This window comes from Nymphalis io, chromosome 1, assembly GCF_905147045.1.
Source record: "Nymphalis io chromosome 1, ilAglIoxx1.1, whole genome shotgun sequence".
Taxonomy (NCBI): domain Eukaryota; kingdom Metazoa; phylum Arthropoda; class Insecta; order Lepidoptera; family Nymphalidae; genus Nymphalis; species Nymphalis io.
The window spans coordinates 5,628,591-5,652,999 of NC_065888.1; the positions used below are offsets into that span (position 1 = coordinate 5,628,591).

Here is a 24,409-nt window from a genome sequence, read left to right on the forward strand (position 1 = left end):
TAAAAATATTGCGCTTAAAGTATTTTTGGGTCAACCCTTTGAAATTTTAAATTCTAAATGGGAGCTGCCACAAAATGGCGTCTAGCGTCATCCGTTGCAGTGTCGCATACAATAGTGCTCGTTCACAATGAAAGTGAAACTTTATATGGCTTTTTTTCTTACCTTACTCTACTGCTTTGTCTGAAAGCTCATAAGAGTGGAATTTCTACCCGCATCGCTTCTGGGAAACCCTTTTGTTATGTTGTTTATAGATTAATTAACGAGCCAATGATTTATAACGGTTTTCCAATATATCTAGTAAAAGGTATTACGTTTTTTTCTTAAATTCAATAACTTTTTGTATACAAGTATCAAACATTTTATCAAAGATATCGTAAATCCAATATTGGAAGTTATCTTATTATTAATAATTTAGGATCAAGACTTGCACGAAATATGATCGATTTGCAGAAAAATTTGGCTTTTGCCAGCTATATTACTTTAATTTTGTAAAAATACTTTTATATTTAAGAAGTATCCTTACTAAAGTCTAAAGTGTGTATGTAATATAATTTTTTTGTGCAATTACCTTTTTAATGTTAACGATCAACCACCGTTATAAATGAATATTTATACTCTATAACGAAAATAAAAGACCAGCTTATGTATTTATTTACGGTAAAATAAGAATTAACCGCAATTTACTTTTATATTGCTTCATACGCTTCACAAACATCGTGAAGAGTTCATATCATATTTGTATTTAAAAAAAGTAAAGTTAGAGCCTCTACATGCCAAACTGTTGGACACACGCCGCCTTTCCTCTTGAGAATAAGGCTTAGAGCTTTTTCCACCACGTTGCTCCAATGCTGGTGACACACGAGTGAGATTTTTCGTGTCATTTATACATGAAAAAATGCAAACATATGATGTTATCCTTCACCGCAGACCACGAGATGAATTATAAACATGTCCGGCTTTTAACCCGTAATCTTCGGTTCAACTTCACGTGTTCTAGCCACTAAGCAACCTCGGCTCATTATTTTTTTTAAATACACATTTTTAATAACCTTTGCTCGTTAATTTTTATATCAAAGTATCACGATCAACTATTATTTAATTTTAAAATTACCAAAATAACAACAAATAAATACATGTTATGCTTATAATTTAATAATTCCGAATACCGATTATATGAAGTACCGTCGAACGAATCACCGTTTTTCAATTTCTAACATCTATATTACCATATTATGTCGGTCGGCCTTTCACGCTCTTGGATTGGATAACTCATGCGAATTTGTTTTCGGTCCGCCAAAGTTTTTGCATCTGACAAAATATCCAGGCCAATCTACGCTATATTACCAAGACTTAGATATAAAATAGCTTCTTACATGGTATTGCTATTACAAATTAAACATGCTTCGAAATAAAGAGGTTTTACTCGATGTGTTAACGAACTTAACGATTTTGTTCTTTGGCTATTTATTATTAAAACATTGATGATATTGTAATAATAATTAGTTATATTCGTTACTAATTATACGATTTTAATTCATTAGTTTTCCTTGAACGTGCATCGGGTGGACTAGTTTATATTGTTAAATTATATTTGATATTTACAACTGATCAAGAGTTAAAGTTTAGACATTAAACTGTGAAGTGTCGATAAGTTAGTGATTATAGTGTAGTGATGAAAAACTATTTTAGTGTATATAAAAAATTTTAAGTGTAAATAATGTTGACAACCGTTTACTCAAGGAACAAGCTGTTCCTATTATGTAGAGTAGGTACAGAAAAAAGATATTTATACGTTTATAAATGTAATCCTGTCATATCAGTCCATCAGAAGATAGTATCTATATAAATATGTTTTGTTTTTAGCGCTGTCATTGTTGCGAATTATGTTAATTAGTAATTATATCGTATTGCAAAGCTTTAAAAAAAATCATTTTTATAGAGATGCAGGAGGCATGACTTAATGTTGGTATTATTAAATAAAATCAAATCAGCGTGTTATTACCGGCCACAATCGCATTGACCTTCACTTGATTTCGTATTGTGTAGCCCCGAGGTATGTTTGCCTTTATCGAGCTGTGGTTTCGACACAGACTCATCAACAATTCGTATGTCGTCGTAGTTTTTAAATTACCTTTATTTTCATCAATTAGCTTGTAATTAGAAGTATATAACTTTATTTCGTACCTTAAGACATAAATTATTGTGCGTTGTGTAAATTTTATGTCTAGTTTAACTTTAATAGATTTTACATCCATCAAATCTATTTTATTAAAGAAGAGACTTGTTTTGGCAAACAGTGGGATATTCATAAGCTGTTATAGCTTTAATTGTACTGATATATTTACGGCGTTATCTATAAATGTTTGTTGTAGATTACTTAAACAATGTTAGGTTTTCTTCTTTCAAATTCCAAAAAAGTGATGAAAGAAAGAGATACTTAATTAGACAGCTATACGTAAACAATATTTATATGCGAGGTCGTTCATTGTGAGTCAATAATCTTAAATATTTTATATAATAAAAAAATTTTAACGTCAAAAACATTACTGTCGAAACCAAACATTCGACAATCATTGTTCCCAGCCTCGAATAAGGTGCTAACCGTATGTTTGCGAACACTGCTCTTAATTATATATGTTGTTACGATAACACATTACGACGCGAGTGCTTACTACCGGTATACTTATTTGATATTACCTTGTATAATATGCTAAATTTACATTTGTTAGAATGTTTTGTATACATTCGCTTTACTAATTTTAAATATATACAAATTTGGGTACAAATGCATACAGTTTTATTCAAATAACTTTCCTTTTCTAATGACTAGGGACTACTACATATTACAATGGTTTGGAGTGCATTCATAAATATTTAATTATGTAGAAACATGCTCATTTCTTCTTGATGATACTAATTATAAACACAAATTAAACACATGAAAACTCAGTTATTTTTCTGTACGGATTTGAAACCTCAATCTTCGGTTAAGAATTACGAATTCTATCCACTAGGTTAGCTTAGCTTATATAACTATTGGTATTTTATCCCCTAATATGCACGATTTCAAATGGAAAAGTTGTGCGAGTCATTCTTATCTGAACTAACTTTACGCCCTATAAACCTGTAATTATATTCAATCAATCGTCCCGTGCACCTCACATCTCCCCGGTTTTTTATTATCGCTAACTCAGGTCATTGTACGAACGAGCACTTAACGAGATTACTCCTAGCTCCCACCGACTTCGGTTCAACTCGTTTCAAGTAGCCTGCTTGAGGATGCGGCTTGCGGGTTGCGGCTGCGATCTTCGCAATCGCTTCAGATAGGTATCTTATGTAGCTTAAACTGTTTCACACGGGTACATCTTAAACTTTAATCCAAGTATATAAGTTATATTGCTGAACTTGTCTCGAAAGCTTAATTTATAGCTTTTATATTCGATTTAAAATTTATTGAATTATTTTGATAACCTACTTTTGCTTAGTTAAATTCGATATTTTTTATGTCATATTGTTTAGATTTTACCACACAACTACGTCAAGGTAAGCATGGTCAAACCAATTTATAAGCACGGTTTCTCTAAACTTACTCACCAATGTTTTTTTACATTCCTACACGTAAAGCGACCAACCCATCAATTACAGCAACTAAAGGTTAAATCGTAATGGCTTATTTAAACGTCCATTAGAGCAAGTGAAAGTGTAATGTCTGAATTGTTCTAGTGACAATTTAAATTTTTTTTTTTAATCTTCGTTAACTAACTGTGAAATATATAGAATCGTAAATTATGACATTTTTTTTGCTAAAAACAAAATGTTTGCTTACGTTTTTGTCTTTGAGACAATCCATTTGCGTTGATATTTAAATTTACATGTTTTAAGGATAAGAAACAGATTTTCCTGTTCACAATTAATACTTTCCCTATTAATACACAAGTCAGAAATGTATAATGTGGATATAAGGGCAAAATTCTTGTTTTAATTTTACATTATTGTTGACGAAATATGCGACAATTTTAAACGTGAATTTAGTCGTGGTTTATTTAGATTGTTTGGTTTAACTTTAAAGTTCATATAGTATTTATTAAGCGAAAAGCCTTTTATCACTTGCTTGGATGTCCTCCAATTAATGAACGTACCTCGCCAATACAGTATTTCTGCACCCCCTTTTGTATGAACCCTATTTTTAACTTTATGAATTTTTAAGTAACGCTTGAATGTTCAAAAGATTGGAAATATCACTTGAGAATTTTGCTCTTATTTCAATAAAGTGTTCCCAGGATTTTATTTTTATCGGACGCTTACGTATCTAAGTTCTCTTCCCGTTTTTATTTATTCATGAGGCAAGGTCAATATTGTAACTCGGGGGCTTGATGAATCACAATAAACTGTATGATAGCGGTGACTCATAATATACCAGACGGTTGAAAATTACTTCCAGGACCCATATCGCACCGTAGTTTTTATGATTACCTACGTTAACTAAGATTATAAGTGTTTAAATTAGAGATATGGCGAATAGTGATTTGTCAGAATACCGAAGTTTCGACCACGCTCTCTACCAATGCGTCCAACATTTGCTTACTGAATATTTCACGTAATAAACATTGAGGGAAACAATTGAAAAAAGGGGAACTCAAAATCAGTAAAAACACTCATATTTTTTGGAGAGATTATTGTTATAGGGATAAAGCAATCATGGTAAGACTGTGCTTCAATACAGAACATGACCACGAAAATAATTCTCAATTAATAAAATAACAGAATCTATTAAATAACTGAAGCTTAAGCTATAATTTGAGATATATATTGAAAAACGTACTAGCTCCAAATGGTTTTCCCACAATATTTATGAAAGGAAACCATTTTTCTTACGCACATACAATAGGTAACGGTCCTTACGTGGCGAACCACATCACCACAAGCTTTTAGTGCCATTGTTTACGACACATCACTACGACATGAAAGACATGCTTCAATGGATGTTCGACTTCCTGCGATAAAGTATTTATACATACTTAAGTACTGCCATAGAATATACCATATTGTATATTGAAATATATTTTACGAAACATTATTTTTAATGAGCATAATAAATAAATAAGGTTATTGTTCGAATTAAAACTTACATATATAATAAAGATGGTTGAAAATCACTTATATATAACCACTTTGAAATATTTTCTGTTATACTTTTAACAATATGTTACCTACTCAACGAAAGACATTGGGTCTATTACCCAATGTCTTGTCAATGCAATGTCATGTCACAGCGACGATTTCTATTTCTTTGTCTATATTTTAAAAGAACCGCAAAAAAATTAAATTCATAAAATCATTAAGTACAATAAATCACTGTTTGTTTCGACTATGATATATTTCGGTATCTACCTGTACCTATTCTGTACAGATAGCAAGCTATGTTATAATATAATAGAATTAAAAAAGTAAACAACCGTAAGTTTATAATATAAAAAACTAGTGTGCTCCGCGGTTACACCCGAGTTGAATATGAAAATGTAAACATGATGCCTACAGTTTACTAGTTTGACGTCTTTAGTTACTGCTTCGTTCCCAAATTCGTAGGGTGAATATAACGTACATAGCTTACCTCCTACCAAAAGAATGCTTAAATGAAACTGAATAGATTATCAAACACAAAAATTAAATTTGAAATTGCTTGGTATTTCCCAAGAATATCAATTTCTCCCACAACAACACTAGCTTAATAATATAAATATAGACATGATATTGACGAAAATAAAGAGACGTGAAAATCATACACCTTATTGGACAACTTTTAGTAATTACTTAGGGCTTGATGCGAACATTATATAATAACTTTTTTCTCGCTTCCTTAATCTTTTTAAGCGAACCAGACAACCGCTTCCCGGCCTAGTCAAGTTACTTTCAAACCAGTGTAAGTGAAATATTTTATTTCCTGTTATTTCGACTTCCGCATTCGTAAGCAATGTTGATCCGACAGATTATTTAACTATATTTTCTTCGTAACGAAGGTGATTACTAAACATTCTTCAATTTAGATCTTGTTAATAATAAACAAAAAGATTAAATTACCTCGACTATGTGGTACTTTATAAAAGGAAATAATGCCGTGGGAGGCTAGTTGCGATGATATCTCCATTCGTCAAAGAAATAGGATATCATTATAACAGTAATTCCACGAATTCATCGTTTTATAGGATCATAATAATTGTTTATCTTTACTGAGAACTTTTACCTTTGAGTGACACAGTAAAGGCGCGCTTTATTTTTATAATGTTCATGAATCCGATTTCTAAATGGAACCTCTTCAAATTATATGTCGAAATATATAATTTGAAAGAGGTCATGTTACAATTTTGTAATAAGACCATTAGGTAAGACAAAGGTTAAAGATCAGTGTGTTTAGTAGCAATATTATAAATATTTTTTTAATCTATACTTACGTTTATTTATATTTATTTACTTTTTCGAAATCGACATTAGACAGATATTGCAATAACTGCATATATTATTATTTTAACTCTTATTGAACAAGTAAATATCGTCTTCTTTTGAAGTGAGCAATAAACATAAAAATAAATTAAAAAAAATATGAATAAAAAACATGCGTAGCTATGTACGTACGTGCCTTCGAACGAACACATGATTGCATAAAAATTTATAATGAATTAAACAATATAGAAACATATGTTCACAAATTCTTACATAAATAAATAATTACTATTTAGCTGATACGTCATAATAAATTCTTCGGCTTAGAGAAAGTGTTTTAAAGTTGACTCGAATGGTAGGTCGCAGTTCGTCCGTAGCTTGTTTTAAACCATCATTAGGTCGGTAATCGACCGAGGACAATGCTATCGAATACGTTATTATTTATATCGCTCATAATATCAACAACGTGTAGCTTTCATTTTCACCGGTTACTTTACCTAATGATGGGGAATATCATTACTAAGGTTATAGTGCTTCAAAATGCTTTTAAGTGTTAGTAGCTAATCGATTTTTAATTTTGTCGACTTAGATGATCGGCCTTACAGTGTGACGTAATGCCGCCAGGTATATAACATGGTAATTAGAGAACGCTATAAATATGCAACCATTAGAACGACATACCGCTACTATGGCGCTATATGAAACATTTTGAGGCGCCTGGATCATTTCCATTTGTGATAGGACTAACCTGGTAATTACCTCCGCGTAATGGTTGTTTACTAGTCTCCGTCTAGCCAATGACTGTTATGTACAGCTTAGTATGTATATATGTATGTTATACGTAGGATATAATCTAAGTGACAAACATAGTTTGACATGTCTTTATTTTAGCAAGGTTGTAAAAAGTGTCTTGGATGTGTAGTGTAATCGATATTAAAGTGAAAAAAGAATTGTATTTATATTTTTTAACAACATTAACAAAAGATTACCAGTTAAAAAAAACCGAGTTGTTCATAACATCTAATAGCTACAACCAACAATCACCTAACAACCAGATTCATAACTTTGAATTTTTTTTTTATGTACCTAATACATAAGCTTTTTTTACTTATAAGTATTTATTACCTTACCTAAGTTCAACTATCTAGACATGTCAACATTTAGTTAATTATGAAATTCCTGTTTATATTTTTTTCGGTTATCTGTCTTGAAGGTCGTTAATGCACGTGGGTTCCAAGTTTCTACTGCCCCACTTCCTGGCATGCGCAGGCACAGACCGGTTATCGATAGGGGCGCTATGATTCGAGTTTCGTTTCAAAATGGTACGGTTGCTATGATCATCCGGGTCATTGCAATTAATTCGACATGATTTAAATACGATGACTCTTTACGTCTTTCTATACTTGCTAATTAAACATTTTAAGTAAACAATTTATCGGTCAAGATAAGCCAAACGGTAAATGAATGGTGTATAATAAAATCTTACTCTAATGAAATATTATTGTTGAATAATTGTTTTCCTTCAACATAAATAAGACTCGCCCATAATAAAATTTACTTCGACGATAACAATATAAAATAGGTAACAAAGACGAATTTGAAGTGTCAAGTTAAAAGAAACATTAAATCGAAGTGTTGCATTTTATGACATTAATTTATTTTCATTGTTTCCTAGCGCTTACGTAATCAAGAAAAATTAACAAAATGCTACGACGGTTTAGCTATATTAGTATGTTTCGCTTTCATTATCAACAGAATCTTGCCGGAAGAACGCACTTCGACCTCATTAGGGTCCGTTCACACAGACCGGCTCGGAGAGGAGAGCAGATTTTTATCACGTTGGAAACAGTGTTTTGAGTGATTGTAGTAAAGTTTATTTTTGCATTTGCACCTTTTTTGTCATTAAAAATGCCTGAACGCGCTTCGTGTGAAGTAATAAAAGGAGCCGACCGGCTCCGCTTGCGTGCTCTTTCTCGCTCGCACCCGCTTTCAGATCTCTTCCAGCCGGTCGATGTGAAATAGTTGGCGGCTCCGCTCCGGCCAATTCCAAGCGTATACGACCCGGTCTGTGTGAAAAGAAAAAAGCAGGCCGATGCTCTCCGAGCCGGTCTGTGTGAACGGACCCTTACATCGCCTCTATCGTTATAAAATTAATTTTAACTGTATATTTCTGTACCCTTTTATCGATTTTATGCAAGGAGAATTAATATATATATGATTCCATAAATATCAATAGTATTTAAATAATATGTCAGCATTTAAACGCGTCGGATTAAAATGGTTTCCTAAAAAAATGTTTAAAATAATTAATAAATGTGATGCTACGAGTATTGCTTTAATGAAATCCGAAGTATCAGACGACGAGGGTGTAGTTTTAAGACAACAAGTAATTAACAAAATGGGAAAGAAATATTTGGTGCCGAGGCCGCCTCATGAAGGCGATAAACGATATGCAAAAAGTTACCATATGAATTGGGTACAAGTTCTAGAAGAACTCAATTGGAAATTTAACAAAGTGAGTCAATGATTCCTTCCTTTTTTGTGTTAATACTATTAATACTTTAAGCTTTAATAAACCTATTATGTGAACTAATTGTAATTTGATAAATATTTAAATATATTTTTCAATATAACATGACGTAACAAATAATAACATGACGTAACAAATAACAATAGGAATTCGAGGAGTTCGATAAAAAATAAATTTAACTTTATATTGTAGTACTTTTTTCACTTATATATATATGTGTATATATATATATATTATTATTGTTATATTTAAGTTATTGCAAGATAATAATTGTTTGTGCTATTTATGCTATCTAAATTAACATAACACACTATATAAATAACATAGTTCTGAAAATAACAACTAATATTTGATATGTAATTATTATAGGTATATAGATTCAATATATGTAATTTTATACCGAACTTTGAATATGAAATTAGTTATTTGCAAATTTCATCAAAATAAATCATTGAGTGCTACAAAAATAACAATCTCAACAACTTCGACAAAATTATGGTCGGTGTCAGATATTTTGACGACGACAAAAGTCAAAATACTCTATATACTCTATGATTTCTCAGTTTGTATTTTTAGTCTGTGCTCAAATTTTTTATATGTAATGTTATATTCAGAATATTTTAACAGGCTTATATTTTGTATAAGTAATAAGTGAAAACTTAATTGGTGCATGAAATATATTTAATTAGACTTAATCTCTGTTCTATTTTACTTAAATTAAAATTATGTATCAAATATACAAAAACAAGGTATAGTGAAAATACATTTAGATAAAACTTTAACAGTCAATATTTATAAAATACCGATTAGAAAACATCTCAGCTTCATTTCCGGAAATCTTATACCGAGCTATTAATTGACGTGTCTACTAATGGAGTGTTAATCGACGTCTTTATTTCCTTTATCAACATCAATTTAGCATCAAAAGAACTAAAAAACAACAACTATTGTTTGTATTCATTAGCATTCAAAAACGTTCCACAGACGTTACTCGTATGTTTTCTATGAAATTAATTAATTTTAAATAGCACATACATATCATATATATATATAACATCGAATTTAATAAATTACCTTTGTAAATTATTTTGTTTGAATTAACAAAAATAAATGCAGTCTGTAATTTTTTTGTGTGGCAATTGTACGGTTTAACAACAGGTTCCCAGAAACACTTCAAAATGTCTCTTAGGATAAAATACTGTAAGGGACGTTTGTGTGCAAAAGGTAGTTAGTGATTTCATGGATGATAGCACACCTTGAAAATGAAACGATCGCCTCCTGGTTATTAATTTATTGATAAAAAACCGGTTAGAGTATTTTCTTTGCCGAACCTGTGGTTTTTCTTTGACTACCAATACATAAATTTATTATATATATACATACATGGGATAAATGAATTTACTGGTGGTAGAGCTTTGTGCAAGCTCGTCTGGGTAGGTACCACCCACTCATCAGATATTCTACCGCAAAACAGCAATACTTGATATTGTTGTGTTCCGGTTTGAAGGGTGAGTGAGCCAGTGTAATTACAGGCACAAGGGACATAAAATCTTAGTTCCCAAGGTTGGTGGCGCATTGGATATGTAAGCGATGGTTGACATTTCTTACAATGCCAATGTCTAAGAGCGTTGGTGACCACTTACCATCAGGTGGCCCATATGCTCGTCCGCCTTCCTATTCTATAAAAAAAAAAAAAAAGAATAAAAAAATAATAGTTAACAATTTGTAAGGAAAATCTGCTTGCTTTGTCTTACAAATTAAAGTAATTCCTTAAATACTTTTGTAATGGATATATGTCACGTTTCACTACGTACATATTGATAATGTAAACGCATTAATATTTAAATGTATTACAATTATCTCGAAACCGTTTGTAATTCATTCCAATACTTTTACGAATATACTTAAATTATTATAATTTTTTTAAATGTTTTATTTCTAGTCGTTTAAATGAGGACAGCAGTGGTATCTTGACATGATCAACATCAATCAATCTTCACATACTTGAATCAAGCAATAAATAAACCCATATAACTGAGCTTAACAGATTGGAACTGTGCCTGCCGGTAATGGAAACTTTACTAGGCTATAAAATGACCCAGCTTGATGTGCTTTTACAGATCTACGTATAAAATAAGGTTACAATCTAAATGTTACCATTAGCGACCAGATGGATATGGTTGGTTTTGTAAACAAAAAGTATCATTTGAACTTTCTAGTATTTTTTTCATATAAAATGAACGCTTGCTTAAGTACTCTATGTATTCGGACCTCCTTTATAATAAAGTTTAAACGTTGTACAGTTGTTTTTGGGGTTTGCGCAAAAGTTAAGTTATATTACCATCAATGTGCAATAGGTAGCGCGTGGATCGTAACAAATAAAAAATTACAAAAAAATATTAAGAATCATTTCATGCGAGCTGTAGCTTACTTATCATTAATATTTAATTCGCAATTAAAAAAAGTACGGTCCAATGTTTTTTTTTTATAAACAGCCTTGTCAGCCAGTAACAAGATTCATAAGACAATGTATAAAACAAACTTTTTTTATATATAACCCAAGTGATTGGAGTTAATATATTGTAATTATTAAACATTTATGTTAATGAAAGACATCTAATTGTATAAAAAGTATAAAAATTATATTAATTAATATCGCTCCATATTAACTTCTTACTTTCAATGGAACCAGTGTGAGTTTCATGTAGTCGATTAGTGTAACGGTCGTTTTCCCGGTTCAAAGTCAGTTACGCAACTGTTCACCTGTTTTTATTATAACCTTTATATTAGCTTAACAAAGATTATAATTAGTTCACAGTCTCGAGTGATCTTCAATGATATTTCTTTATATTCGTGAACAAAGTCATATACATATTGCTAACTCTATAAACTATATATGTATGTATATTTGAAGATTCCTTACATTATATATACATTCGGTAAAAATATAATATTATTATTACATTTAATTTTTTATCAATTTAACACGCATGGCTCATGGGTGAACACTCGGAATTGACCGAATTGATTTATTTAAAAATAAAAACATGGTGATTTTTAATTATATCCTGAGAATAAAGAAGGGTTAGGAAATGTCAATATGAAAGAATAATAAAAATTTACGATTAAAAGTAAGTGTCTGTCTTTTGAGGTCCGTTTTGTGTATTATTGCTTCTTTAGTTACGACAACGATTGCGCCAGCGCACTTGTGTAGCAATTGAGGATATAATATGGTCAATCAGTTCAAGTGCACCGCGAGTCTGTTGGGGTCATGGGTAATATGCCATAGAAAAAGCGTACATATCTATATTATATTATTATAAAACGAATCAGCAATACGTCAATATTTATGAAATATAATCCTAGCCATTAAGTTACAAAAAATATACCATAAAACCAAGCTACGTTACTTTCCCACATTCAGAATCATAGTATTAGGTCCTTCCTCCACACAGCACGTGCTTATCTCATAAACGTCCGCTCTAAACAAAAAATCTCACAGATGTTGGAAATTAAAAAAAAAACGTACATTGAGTCTTGATTTAGACAGCCGTTGAGATCAATGCAGCAGAGCATAATAGACAAAGATTTTGACCCCAGTTACTACGGAACTCTCGGCAGGTGTGCTTCACTTACACTCGTACAGGCACGCACACAAGTAATCGATAAATATTTCGTGCTTAGTAGAATGCTGTACACAACACGCTCGCCCTTTGTAACAGATGCAAAAAACACAACGAAAAATATGCTCTACTTTATCAGTTTAATAAAATACTGACCGAGTAAGCACAATACAACAATTGATCTCGTTTATTATGTTTTGTTTCAAATTAGTGTCATAATAAAAATATTTTCTGGGAGATTATTTTTTTTTGTACATAGATTTTTTATTTAAAATCAATATACAAAGAGAAATTCGATAATTTAGAAATACTGAAATTGGTGTTTAAATACCAGTTGATCTTTAAATTATCGTCTAAATGATCTTAGCTAACTGTAACCTAAAGTAGAGCAGACATCTCGTCAGTACAGCGGTGAAGTGGTGGCAACAACTTTTTTTACGGTCCCAACATATTCCCGCGCCCCCTTCACATCCCAGCCATCAGTTCCTTATTCTTACACACTGCAAAAGGCACACGGCATGTGTCCTGCTCTATCATCTTCACTTTAGAAAATTCGAAATTATGAAATGCGTGCGTGAAATTTATTTTTCTGTAATTATATTTTGTGAAAGTTAATCAAAATAAGTGTGTGTGTATACATGGTTTAATAAATTTTAGAAATGGAGACTATTAATGTTGTTTTGAAAACGGGTTATAAAATTGTTAAGGATTTTTCTGAACCTCATAAAAATGTAAGTAATCTTATATAAAATACACATTAGAGCTTTGTTTACGACATCATGTAAAACGAAAAATTTTACATGATTACTTCATTTTAAATACTTTTTTTTGTATATTTCAATAAAATGATATAATATTAGTTATGTTTACAACGAACGTATTATTTAATAACTTAAACACTCGACAAATTGTGTATAATTATTTTTTTTTCCATTTCGTGCGTGAAAGTTATACAACTACACGGACATCCCAACGGTAAAATAACGGAAATTGCTCTTAAATCTCGTTTAACAACATCACTTTTTATCAAAATATTAAGCACTCAACAGATATGGTGTAACTAATATTTGAACTTTATTTCTAAATAATAAAAATATTATTTTTTTAACCCCAACACGCTTATATAAATTTGATTAATAAAATATACATGTTATTATTTAATTATTTACTGCTTCTAGTTCTATTGTACTTATAATCTAATAAAGGTTCAAAGGCCAATACTTCTGAATTTATACCTGCCAATTGTCAATTGTGAAACATGTCATAAAAGCGTAATCTTGTCAAAATTGTACACAATCTTTTATTTATTTTCAATGTTAATGCTTGAGTTTTATTTTAAATGATTGCCAAAATCTCTTCTTAGTTTTAGTAATAAAAAAGTGCTTTCAAAAAGTCATAATTTCAATTCAATTTAAAGCTTCCATTGTGATAATCATGTTTCATCCTTTTATCAAGAGGAAATAAACAAAACGCAGTTTCACGGCGCTTTTTTAAGATTGTTTATTATATTTAGTTCTATCCAGATAACTCAAACACACAGTAAGTGATAAAAAAATTTAAAGAGGAAGTCGTATCGTATGTATGTTTGTTTAAAAAAAAACGTTAATTTACAGATGGAAACATCAGGAGGTTCAGAAAGTTCAGGGGGCGAGGACGCAGAGGCGCGGCGTTCACGGCGCGGTCACGTGCTCGCTGAGCTGCTGCAAACTGAAAGGGCTTATGTGCAAGAACTTGGATCTATACTTTCTGTAAGTTATAAAAACATTACTTGTGTCTTCAATTTAAAATAGAGGAATAAGATTACCTTGATAATAGTTCCGTATTTTAAACCGTCAACACTTAAATTCCTGGGAAGATTCTTTATATTTATTTTGACAGCACTACAACACGTTACAGTCCATTTACTATGGCACGATATCTCCCATAAGTTATTCGCTCTATAAATTAAATATGTCAATATATTCGAAGTAGCGCATGGATTACATGGTTAAGAACATTCAGTGGGCAGTCACGGACCATCTGACGTCTCACAAGGCATATACCTCTGATGCATTCGATACGGCGCACGCAAACTAGTACGCGGAGGCAGCAAGCGGAACGCAATGTATATTACACATTCGCCAAGTGTTCGCCAGTGCAGGTCCTCGGTCGCGTTCTGCACTTCATCGCACGCTGTAAAATGAAATACGGAAAATACGACCTATCTTCAGCAAATCGTAGTGTCGGTACTTCATATTCGTGGTATTATAGAAAAAATAATAATTCCACAACAAAAAGCAAACGGCTACCGCGAACTGCTTCAGACTCTACCCTCTTCAGTGATTACACTAATCAGATTAATCTCTTCGAAAAAGAAAGATTGTCAAAAAACAAAAAACCCAAGAAAACTGTAAGTGATCTAAGTAAAACTAAGCGTGTTAAGTGTCTCCAGCGAAATATTAAGCCAGTTCATATGGAACCATTTACTGGTAATTTCTTTTACGGAAAACCATTGCCTGGTTATGATAATGTAAAGAAAACAGAAGAAAAAATTTCCTATTTGACCGATTCTGATATTGTAACTGTTTCTGAGGACAACAATGCTGAGTCCATAACAACAGCACCGACTATGGTTGATTTGCCAGAACTTGTTAAAAATCCCATTTATGGATGTCGTGAGATAGATGTGCATATTTTAACCCCTGAATATTCAACTTATTCATCATTAACAAAGGATTCTCAATTACTTTCTAACAGTTGCACAGAACTGAGGAAAACTATGAATAGTGCTACAAATTCACAAGATATTTTAAAAACGATTTTGACTGATTATAAGAGGATAATGAAAGAATGGAATAATACTATCAAAGACCATTATTCTACGATTTCCCATTCAAAAACGAATTCATCAATATGTGAAAAAAGTAATGGAGGTAGCTATGTTCACAGCTTACAATCAACTTTTCCGTCAAGACAACGGTCTAAATTTCCAAAATACTGTAACTACAAACATTATAAATATTCGTACACAACTAGAAACTACAAAAAATATCAAAATTCTGATAAAAGAAGAACTTTGCCAAGAAACACTTCAATCAACAATTGGACATCGACATTGCAATATTTAAAACGCAAATTTCAGAAGGATTTAACTCCATCAGAATGTGAATGCTTGGAAGCCATATATGAAGATTACGACAAACGATTAAAGGAATGGTGTGATACTATAAGTCACTATTCAACTATTACTAACTCGGTACTGTTATAAAGACCTAATTTTTACTTGTATAATATACACTTGTGATATACACACCCATACACCCTTTTATATACATTTTTTATCATGTGGTTCATTTTCCAGGGTTATAAAGAAGAAATCGAAAAACCAGAAAATCAACACGTTTTACCAGCTGCCTTAGTCGGACAAACGGAAGTATTATTTGGAAATTTACACGAGCTATTTACATTCCATCAAGAAATTTTCTTAAAAGACTTGGAGAGATCAATTTCAGCAACCGAACTCGTCGCCTTATGTTTTGTTGAAAAGGTAACAATGGAAATACTTTTAGTGCTTATATTAAAATTATGTTTAGATTTATATTGATTTAGATAAGATCATAAAGGACATTTATGAAAGTATTTTTTTCACTGTTCGCAGAGAGAGACTTTTTTCCGCCTATACAGCTACTACTGCCAAAACATCCCGCGGTCGGAAAGGCTACGAGAAACGTTAGTGGACACTCACCTATTTCTCCAGGCTTGCCAGCAGCGCCTTGGACACAAATTACCTTTAGCCGCGTACCTCCTTAAACCAGTGCAGAGAATCACAAAATATCAACTGTTACTTAAGGTTAATTCATGTCATTAATATATTACACTTTTTACATATTGGATTAAACACTATTGCAAGACGAGTGTATCGATCTATTTCATTTTATGTACTTTATTTTCTTATAAATATCTTCAGACTTATGGTTTTTTTTTTAGGATTTACTACGGTATAGTGAGTGCGGTTCAATGAGCTCCGGCTTACAACAAGCGCTTGACTGCATGCTCGTCGTTCTCAAGTGTGTTAACGACTCAATGCATCAGATAGCCATTACTGGAGTTCCTGTAAGTAAAAGTTTAGATATACATATTTATTAAATTTCTCATCGTCGTTTGATTTTTTTACTAATATACATACTTAAATTCAGGTGGACTTGAGTCAACAAGGCGAGCTATTATTGCAGAGTTCATTTCTTGTTGTGTCGGAGAACAAACGTGATCTCCGACTGAGGATACGGCCGAGACGTCGACATATTTTTCTTTACGAAAAAGCTATGCTTTTTTGCAAATCCGCTACAAAGAACAGTCATAACAAAGCAACTTATCACTTTAAACATGATCTCCAAGTAAGTGAACTTACAAGAACATAACCAAATACTATAAATTTTGCGGTTATTTTTATAATAATTGGCAAATTTAAGCTAAACCTTATTATAATATAAACGTGACCCAGATATAAAGAGTAAAATATTATCGATTGGATGCGCAGATTATATATATTGATTACAATTTCGAAAATGTTGTATGCAATTTGTTTATTATTAATTATTATTATTATTTTGGCTCTGTTGGATGATTTTTATTTAAACTAGGCTTTATTTAAAAACTCGGTCAACATATAGGTTAGTATTTATATCAAAATTCTAAAAAAAATAAATTTTAGATATAGCGACGACGAATAAAACAGCGGCTCATTTGAAACAAACTAATTTCTTTTAGAACGACAGTATTTGCATTTGAATGAAATTTGTGTTTAAATATAAATTAATAATAAAACGAATTAAATAAAAAAAAATGGATCTTGTCCATCCAGATGTCACAAATCGGACTGACGGAGTCGGTAAAGGGCGATCTGCGCAAGTTCGAGGTTTGGCGCCAGGGCCGCGCAGAAGTACACACCATCACCGCGCCCACCGCTGAGATCAAGCGCGTGTGGGTGGAGCGCATCAAGCGCGTGCTGCTCGACCAGCTGAACGAGCTCAAGGGCGAGCGAGTGCGACAGTACGGCGCGCAACACAGGTACGCTCAGTACATTCAGAAAATAGTAAACTAATCATCACGCAGGTGGGCTGGCAATTGGCTATCAGTGACGGTCTATGATCGCTAAAAGTTCACCAGAATTTTTCTTCAGTGGGTTAAACATTATCTGGCACATAATTTGTACGGTACAGATATAGACAGTTCTCGTGTAAATGTAAAGGAGCTCGGTGCTAAAAGCAGGTGTACCAACAGGACACTGATCCAAGCGAGCTCGTGGGAGCTGGGCGCGGGCGCGGCGGCGCGGCCCGGCGCGGCGCCGGCGCGCGCGGCCTCGTGCGACGCGCACGACGAGCCGTGCTGGTCCACCGACCCCTCGGACGACGACGACGACGAGCCCGAACACGCACCGGTCCGTACCCTCCTTACACTCCCCCTATGATCACTCGTCGCCGTGCCGCCGACACCCAGTGACACGTTTCCAGTGTATATTGTAGACTCGAACGGAGTATGTTGTTTTTTATTTTTTTATTTTGACACTGGGCGAGGTTCTTAAATTGTACATTATATACGGTTAAAGAAATAAACGAGTTTAATGCGCTAACCTTAAAAGTTTTCCGGGTATCTCAGCTTTTATTTCAAACTATACGTCACATTTGTGACATTTTATACCTAGCTACTTTTATGGTTCGTTCATTAAATTATATCACTTTATAAGAGTTAGACGTAAGTTTGAAATTTTCATTGCAAATTCTTGTAAATGCATTGTTTTGTGGTTAAAATACAAGTGACGTTTTCGCTGTTCTGTATGTTTGTAAGATTTTTGTTCGCCGCGTATGTCGATATACTAACCAGAAATAGCATTTAGTGGTGCTTTATTGGGATAGCTTTACTTAATAAGGGTTAAATCATAAAATAATATAAACTAATTTTGGGTTTGCAGTTGTGAGTGAAGTGAAATCCACTCAAAATGTAAGTTTAATTGAATTTATAAAGGAATGCGGGCAAAATAGTCACCGGGTAGAGCATGAAAAGCTAGCAACCCGAACGCACTTAACGCTTCCCGGAATAATGTCCGCCGCTCTTAAGTTTATGATTCGACAAAAACTAACTTTCAAACGTTATATTAGAGAATTCGTAGTATAAGTTGTAACGTAGATCTAGACTTTTAGTTTTACTGACTTAGTGTTTGACTACGAATTCCCTACTCAAAAATACTTTTGTAAAAACGATACGATACAATCTCTTGAGTTCACGCCGTCACAGCATATTTGATTTTGCATCTCACTTATCATCGCTTATAATTTAGAAACAAACATTTTAAAAATCTAAGACATATTTTAAAATAATAAGCGCTGTTTTTTCTGACTTACAGGCATTAGATTAGCACAGTTCACCTCTGTAAAAATGTACTCAATACTCACAAAGTATCTTTTCTAAATGCTTTGTGGCAGTTCGTGACGCCATGTTGTGGTACGCGTATGTTGTCAAAATGGCCGCCATGCTGTATGTTGTGTTGTTCAACAGGTGACGGAGGCCGTCGGTCTCAACGGTACCATACACAGAATGGTACAATTCTTTTCAGTATCGGGCTCGACACAAGCCACCTCCACATTTTACGTATCACAGTACTGATAAAATTTCTCTACGGCTAAACCGATAGAGGCTTTGTAAATACAATGAAAGAGACTGATTTCGTATCCAAAGTTTAAAGTAACCAAAGACAACGACGTAAAGTGGATATTTCAGTTGTATTCGCAGAACATTAACTATCGTGTAAGTCATGTTTTGTTTGTTATGTCACTCATTGTCGTGTGCTTTTCGATTTTGTTCAATTATGCGCTTCGCTTTGTTTACGTCTTGTATCTTAAGTAAGTTTATGAAGAATATTATTTTGATCTTTATTTTTATTTAAATTAGAATATAAGAATTTAAATACTATACATATATGTTATAAATTCACTCTAAACACACGTTTCTGTCTTGTAGTCACAAACTAAGGTGTTGAAATCAACTTCTATGTAAATACTTTAATTTTAATGACACGTCCAGAAGGTATTTAATTTTAACTATTCCTAATGAGTATAGAACTCGAAAAATATATTGTATAGCAGTTTCTCGACGATTAAGAATCGGCCATCTTAGTCTGGGTCTACAAAGAATATTTTGATACTATAGTCATGTATGTATGTATATAATGTACATGATATTCTAATTGTACTTGCAAGTAATATATTGTTTAATAATAAAGAATAATTGAAAAAAATAATATAAACAAAAAAGAAGAATGTAAGCTTGACCCAGCACGGCCTCTCAGCTTCCATCATTCACTCACATGGCTTTTGACATGCCGTCTGCTATACTGTACTATATAACTATACTATGTATATAACTATTCTATGTACTTCCGTTCCTTCTCTGGCTAGACGTAACAGTCTACTGCAAAAGTATTAAATATACACAATTTTTTTTTATTTATATAATATGTATAAAGATTTTAACGTATACAAGACATTATACATACAATATCTTGGTCGATAATTAGGTACATTTATTTATGTAAAATATTTTATTATCTACTTTATCTACACTCTGTTCGTTAAAAATGCTTCCCGAATTGTCTTTTCTTTACAGGTATATCGATTATCAAAACTATGCTATAACTAAATTCTATCTATTTCGCGTGAATTATATACGAACACAATTCTTGAAACACTTATTATTATTCATACTATTATATATAAAATTATTCGAATTTGCGTTCCATGTAAAACATGCACGGCTAATTATAAGATTCGACTTCAAAAAAAAATGTATAATTTTAATTGTAACAACATAATATAATTAAAGTTCACATACTATAAGCTGATTTTAATAAATACAGCTAATATAAATAATATATATTAATGAGATCACTAAAGTACATATATTATTAAAAAAAATTGATGTTGTTATGGTTAAAAATAATACGTGAAAGCATCGAATGATTATTCGTACTAACTGAGATGTTGCATGCTAACAAGAGATTAAATATAAATTAAAGCGAAGGTGTAATGGGCAATAACACGCATGCGCTGAATATTGGTGTTAAAATTTCGGTGTGAATATTCTACGCTTTTTTTAAGGTAATAAATGTGTGCATGATTAATTCGATGTTATGGGATTGTAATTTAATTTTATGATATAAATAAAATATATATATATATATATACTGGGGGCTGATAATTTAATTGATTAAAGTCTGATTTTATTGTTAGACTTTTTAATATAGATTATAAAGGAAACGGATTTACTACATTATAACAACATATAAAGTAATTAATAAACATTGTTAAAACATAGTTATAGATACTATATTTAAACACATTAGTTAGTCTAAGTAAATAATTAGGTTCTCTTTGTAGAGCAATATTATTAGTCATAGCCAGTATGGAAAAAAATAAATGTTAGTGCAATGATTGAAGATACAAAGAAATTTTTGAAGTTAAATAGTCTATGAATTGTTTCCACTAAGCATAACCGAGGGAAACATGTATGAATGTAAACAGTTAGGGTGTACGTTTGGTTTCCCTTTTTTTATATTAAATTTTAAAGTACCGTTACACGTCGATTAATACAATCATGTACGATTATCGATCATTCAATTTAGTTTCCTAAATCTGGCTATCCTGTTGTAAACCCTGAGTAACGTATGGTACGCGCCAGGCGGTGGGGTGCGCGCTGGTGGCGCTGTCGGACTACACGGCGGTGGGCGCCAGCGAAGTTTCGCTGCGCGAGGGGCAGCAAGCCGACCTGCTGAAGGTGGGCTGCGCCGGCTGGTGGTACGTCCGACTCGCAGGTACATACCACAAAACATTAGATATTACCCGGAAAATCATTTATTTTAATCAAACCATACAACATAACGTTTTGTGTATTTTTAGTTGATACACATAAAAATTTCCAATAAAAAGTTTTCGTTATTAAAAATCCCACTTTTGCTGACAATAATAATTACTAATATTTAATGTACGTACTGACGCACCGCGTTAGTTTTAACTTTTATTACATCAAATGAAACTTTAAACAACTTCAATAAAGACTTATGCAAAGCTTAAATAAAACTGCATACCTACATCATAATAAAACTACACTTCCCTTATCATAGTGTAGCAGTAGTTCCCTTATCGTAGTGTAGGTATAGAAATATACAACATTATAATTTATGACAAGCCTGCTTATTGAAAACTTCTCAAAAAAATATATGTTTAGCAATCCTGCAATAGCTACCGACTCCAAAAATGGTCAAAGTTGCGATGTTCTAAATATCAAAGAATGCACGCTATTATAAATAATGATTTTATATATAAGGTACCTTTATGAAGTAAATATTGTGACAGGTGGTCAAGGGGAGGGCTGGGCGCCAGCTGCTTATCTGGACCAGCGCAAGACTTCGCGTTCTTCAAGTCGCTCGCACGACCGTCTGCACGACCACTGAGCCGTCCGGCGCCACACGTGCGATATACTTTTACTCAACTCACATAAAAGTCGTACGACATTCGGTATAAAAGCTGTTCCAGTGAACGCTTGCAAATTGATATAGCTGTGGAAAAAATGTGTTTCGAAATGTTCTCTAGAACTACCCCATAGGCGTAGTTGTGTTAAGATAATATCGATGTTTGAGTGCGCTAGAAATGAATGCATTTAGGATTTTGATTGTCGTATAATGAAAGTGTTGTTGCAATGTCCGTAATTATTGTTCAGTTACGTTTTTCGATGTATTCTTTGAGTACTATTCATTGGTTGTGTTAAAATATTTGTCAATCGTATAATATTTAATACTTTTAAAAATTATAATTACACTTATTTTATATTATGATTTATTTTGTACGAATAGAATATTGAATAGCGCCCGCCACCCCACTTGTTAATGTTAATATCGAACAATAATAATGTTAGTATTGTTCTGAAAAGCTTTATTGTAAATTAGTTTTAGATATAGATCGTTATCGTTACGATAATCCAAAGCTATGTATAGTGGCGTAGGACCTTGTTAAAGCAGCCGTGACTGTATTTCTTTTGTAAATATATATTTTTATTTTAATTATAGTTATTTATTCCGACGGTAGATGTGCTTTGTCTCCTATTATCCATGACAATTTCTGTGTTCGATATTTTTCATGTTTACCCGTCATTATATTTGTGTGTCAATGTGGCAAGTTACATACAGTGTGATTTCCCGGTGCGTTTCCCATGATTTAGTTGTCAGTATTAGTTGATATTCAGAGAACCATACCTTTACAATTAATTATTATTTGTATCAATGTTTGTGAACAATTTTATATATGTACTGAATCCTTAGTCATCAACGCATGTTTGGTCGAGACGAATTTTTATAAACTTATTGTGATTAGGGTTGCCATTTGTGAAACCATCGGAACTTTAAAAAATTTAAACACTAAATTTCGATTTTTTATAGCGACAGGCTAATGTTCAAACACACTCACTGTACGTTACTCACTAAATAAAATTGTCGATGCTTTTTCTCTCAATTCTTTATTTGGATTGCTTTCAATTAAAACACGATAATTGTTATTGAGAGTGAGCAAATAGCCGACTAAGGCAGAATATAATAACATAATAAGCAGACCATCAATATCAATAAAAAAAAATTAAGTATCTAGAATGACACACCGAATGGCGACTCATCACGATAGCAGCGTCTAATGTTAATTTTTTTCGCTTATCTTATTATCGCAGAGCTTACACTCTGATAATAATATGCGTGTTTTAATAATGACAAATGTCATCGTATAACTTTTTATATAACCAAAATGCTGGTGCCTACTTGCTTTGTGGCCTATATGAAGTGTTAAATAAATACTAGTCGCGATTTTGTATAACCCTCGTATCTATATATAATTGTCGTTGTCATTTGAATGTTATATAATAACTATATCATCTCATTGCATATCATCTCGACTTTGTCATAAACCATATTATTACCTTTTATTTAATTCTATCTCCGAACATCATGTACCTGTCCAAAGCCTCTCATTATAAAAAAAAAAGTTGTACCTACTGAGGTCGTTATAAAGCTGGCCACGAATTACACACATTTGTCCATTTTTGTTGTTTTATTTCATCATCCTGTCAAACATTAAACATTTTTCAATCGTAATAAATTATGTATTATAGAAAAATATTTTAATGATCAGTGCATATTTATATAAACATGAATATTAATTATATGAGCTGATTCATCGTCTGTTTTAAAACGTTACATAATTAACTAAAATTATTTGACGGTTTTTAAAAGTAGATTACGGATAAATATAATTGTACCTTTGTGGTATATAACTCAAGTAATACACACAATTGTTGTCAACGATTGTTAAATGTCGTTGTATTCACAAGTACAAAATATTTATATAAATCGTTATCATCTGCACAATCTTAATTATATATTTAAATTGATTAAAAAAAACTCAGTGTACATAATATAAATATCTGGCACATTTTATATAACTCTGTAAATGTCTATTAAAGATATTGTTTATTTTAACGTAACCTTTTAGATTGTTGTATCGAATCGGACAAATTATATAATATTTCTATTGGAGAAGCGGGAGCAGATAAAACATACATTCTCACAACATTGAAAATAGTTCGCTTACTTCAAATTGTTACGGATTATAATTATATATTTAATTTAATATAAGGCTCTATTTACTCAATTCTATAAGTTACCATATTATTATTTAAAAAAAAAGGGGCAATGTGTACTTACTGTTAAAATCAAAAAGTTAATGTTAAAAAGTATATTAATAATTAA

At 32.1% G+C, this 24,409-nt stretch overlaps 1 protein-coding gene across 7 annotated transcripts in view; it reads left to right on the plus strand.

Annotated features, from left to right (window-relative positions):
* Window positions 1-23,702, plus strand: part of LOC126768734 (guanine nucleotide exchange factor DBS-like) — a 76,355-nt gene extending 52,653 nt beyond the window's left edge. For 5 of the 7 annotated variants that reach the window (XM_050487013.1, XM_050487051.1, XM_050487031.1 and 2 more), the window contains exons 12-20: window positions 14,205-14,339; window positions 15,932-16,117; window positions 16,229-16,420; window positions 16,558-16,683; window positions 16,767-16,964; window positions 17,432-17,637; window positions 17,851-18,007; window positions 21,301-21,433; window positions 21,975-23,702. In XM_050487013.1, the coding sequence (XP_050342970.1) occupies window positions 14,205-14,339; window positions 15,932-16,117; window positions 16,229-16,420; window positions 16,558-16,683; window positions 16,767-16,964; window positions 17,432-17,637; window positions 17,851-18,007; window positions 21,301-21,433; window positions 21,975-22,072 (1,431 nt within the window). In that variant the 3' untranslated portion in view covers window positions 22,073-23,702. Of the gene's footprint in view, window positions 1-14,204; window positions 14,340-15,931; window positions 16,118-16,228; window positions 16,421-16,557; window positions 16,684-16,766; window positions 16,965-17,431; window positions 17,638-17,850; window positions 18,008-18,538; window positions 19,372-21,300; window positions 21,434-21,974 lie in introns of all 7 variants that reach the window. The other 2 variants (XR_007669255.1, XR_007669253.1) reach the window with 2 other exon arrangements.
* The last annotated feature ends 707 nt before the right edge of the window (window positions 23,703-24,409 follow it).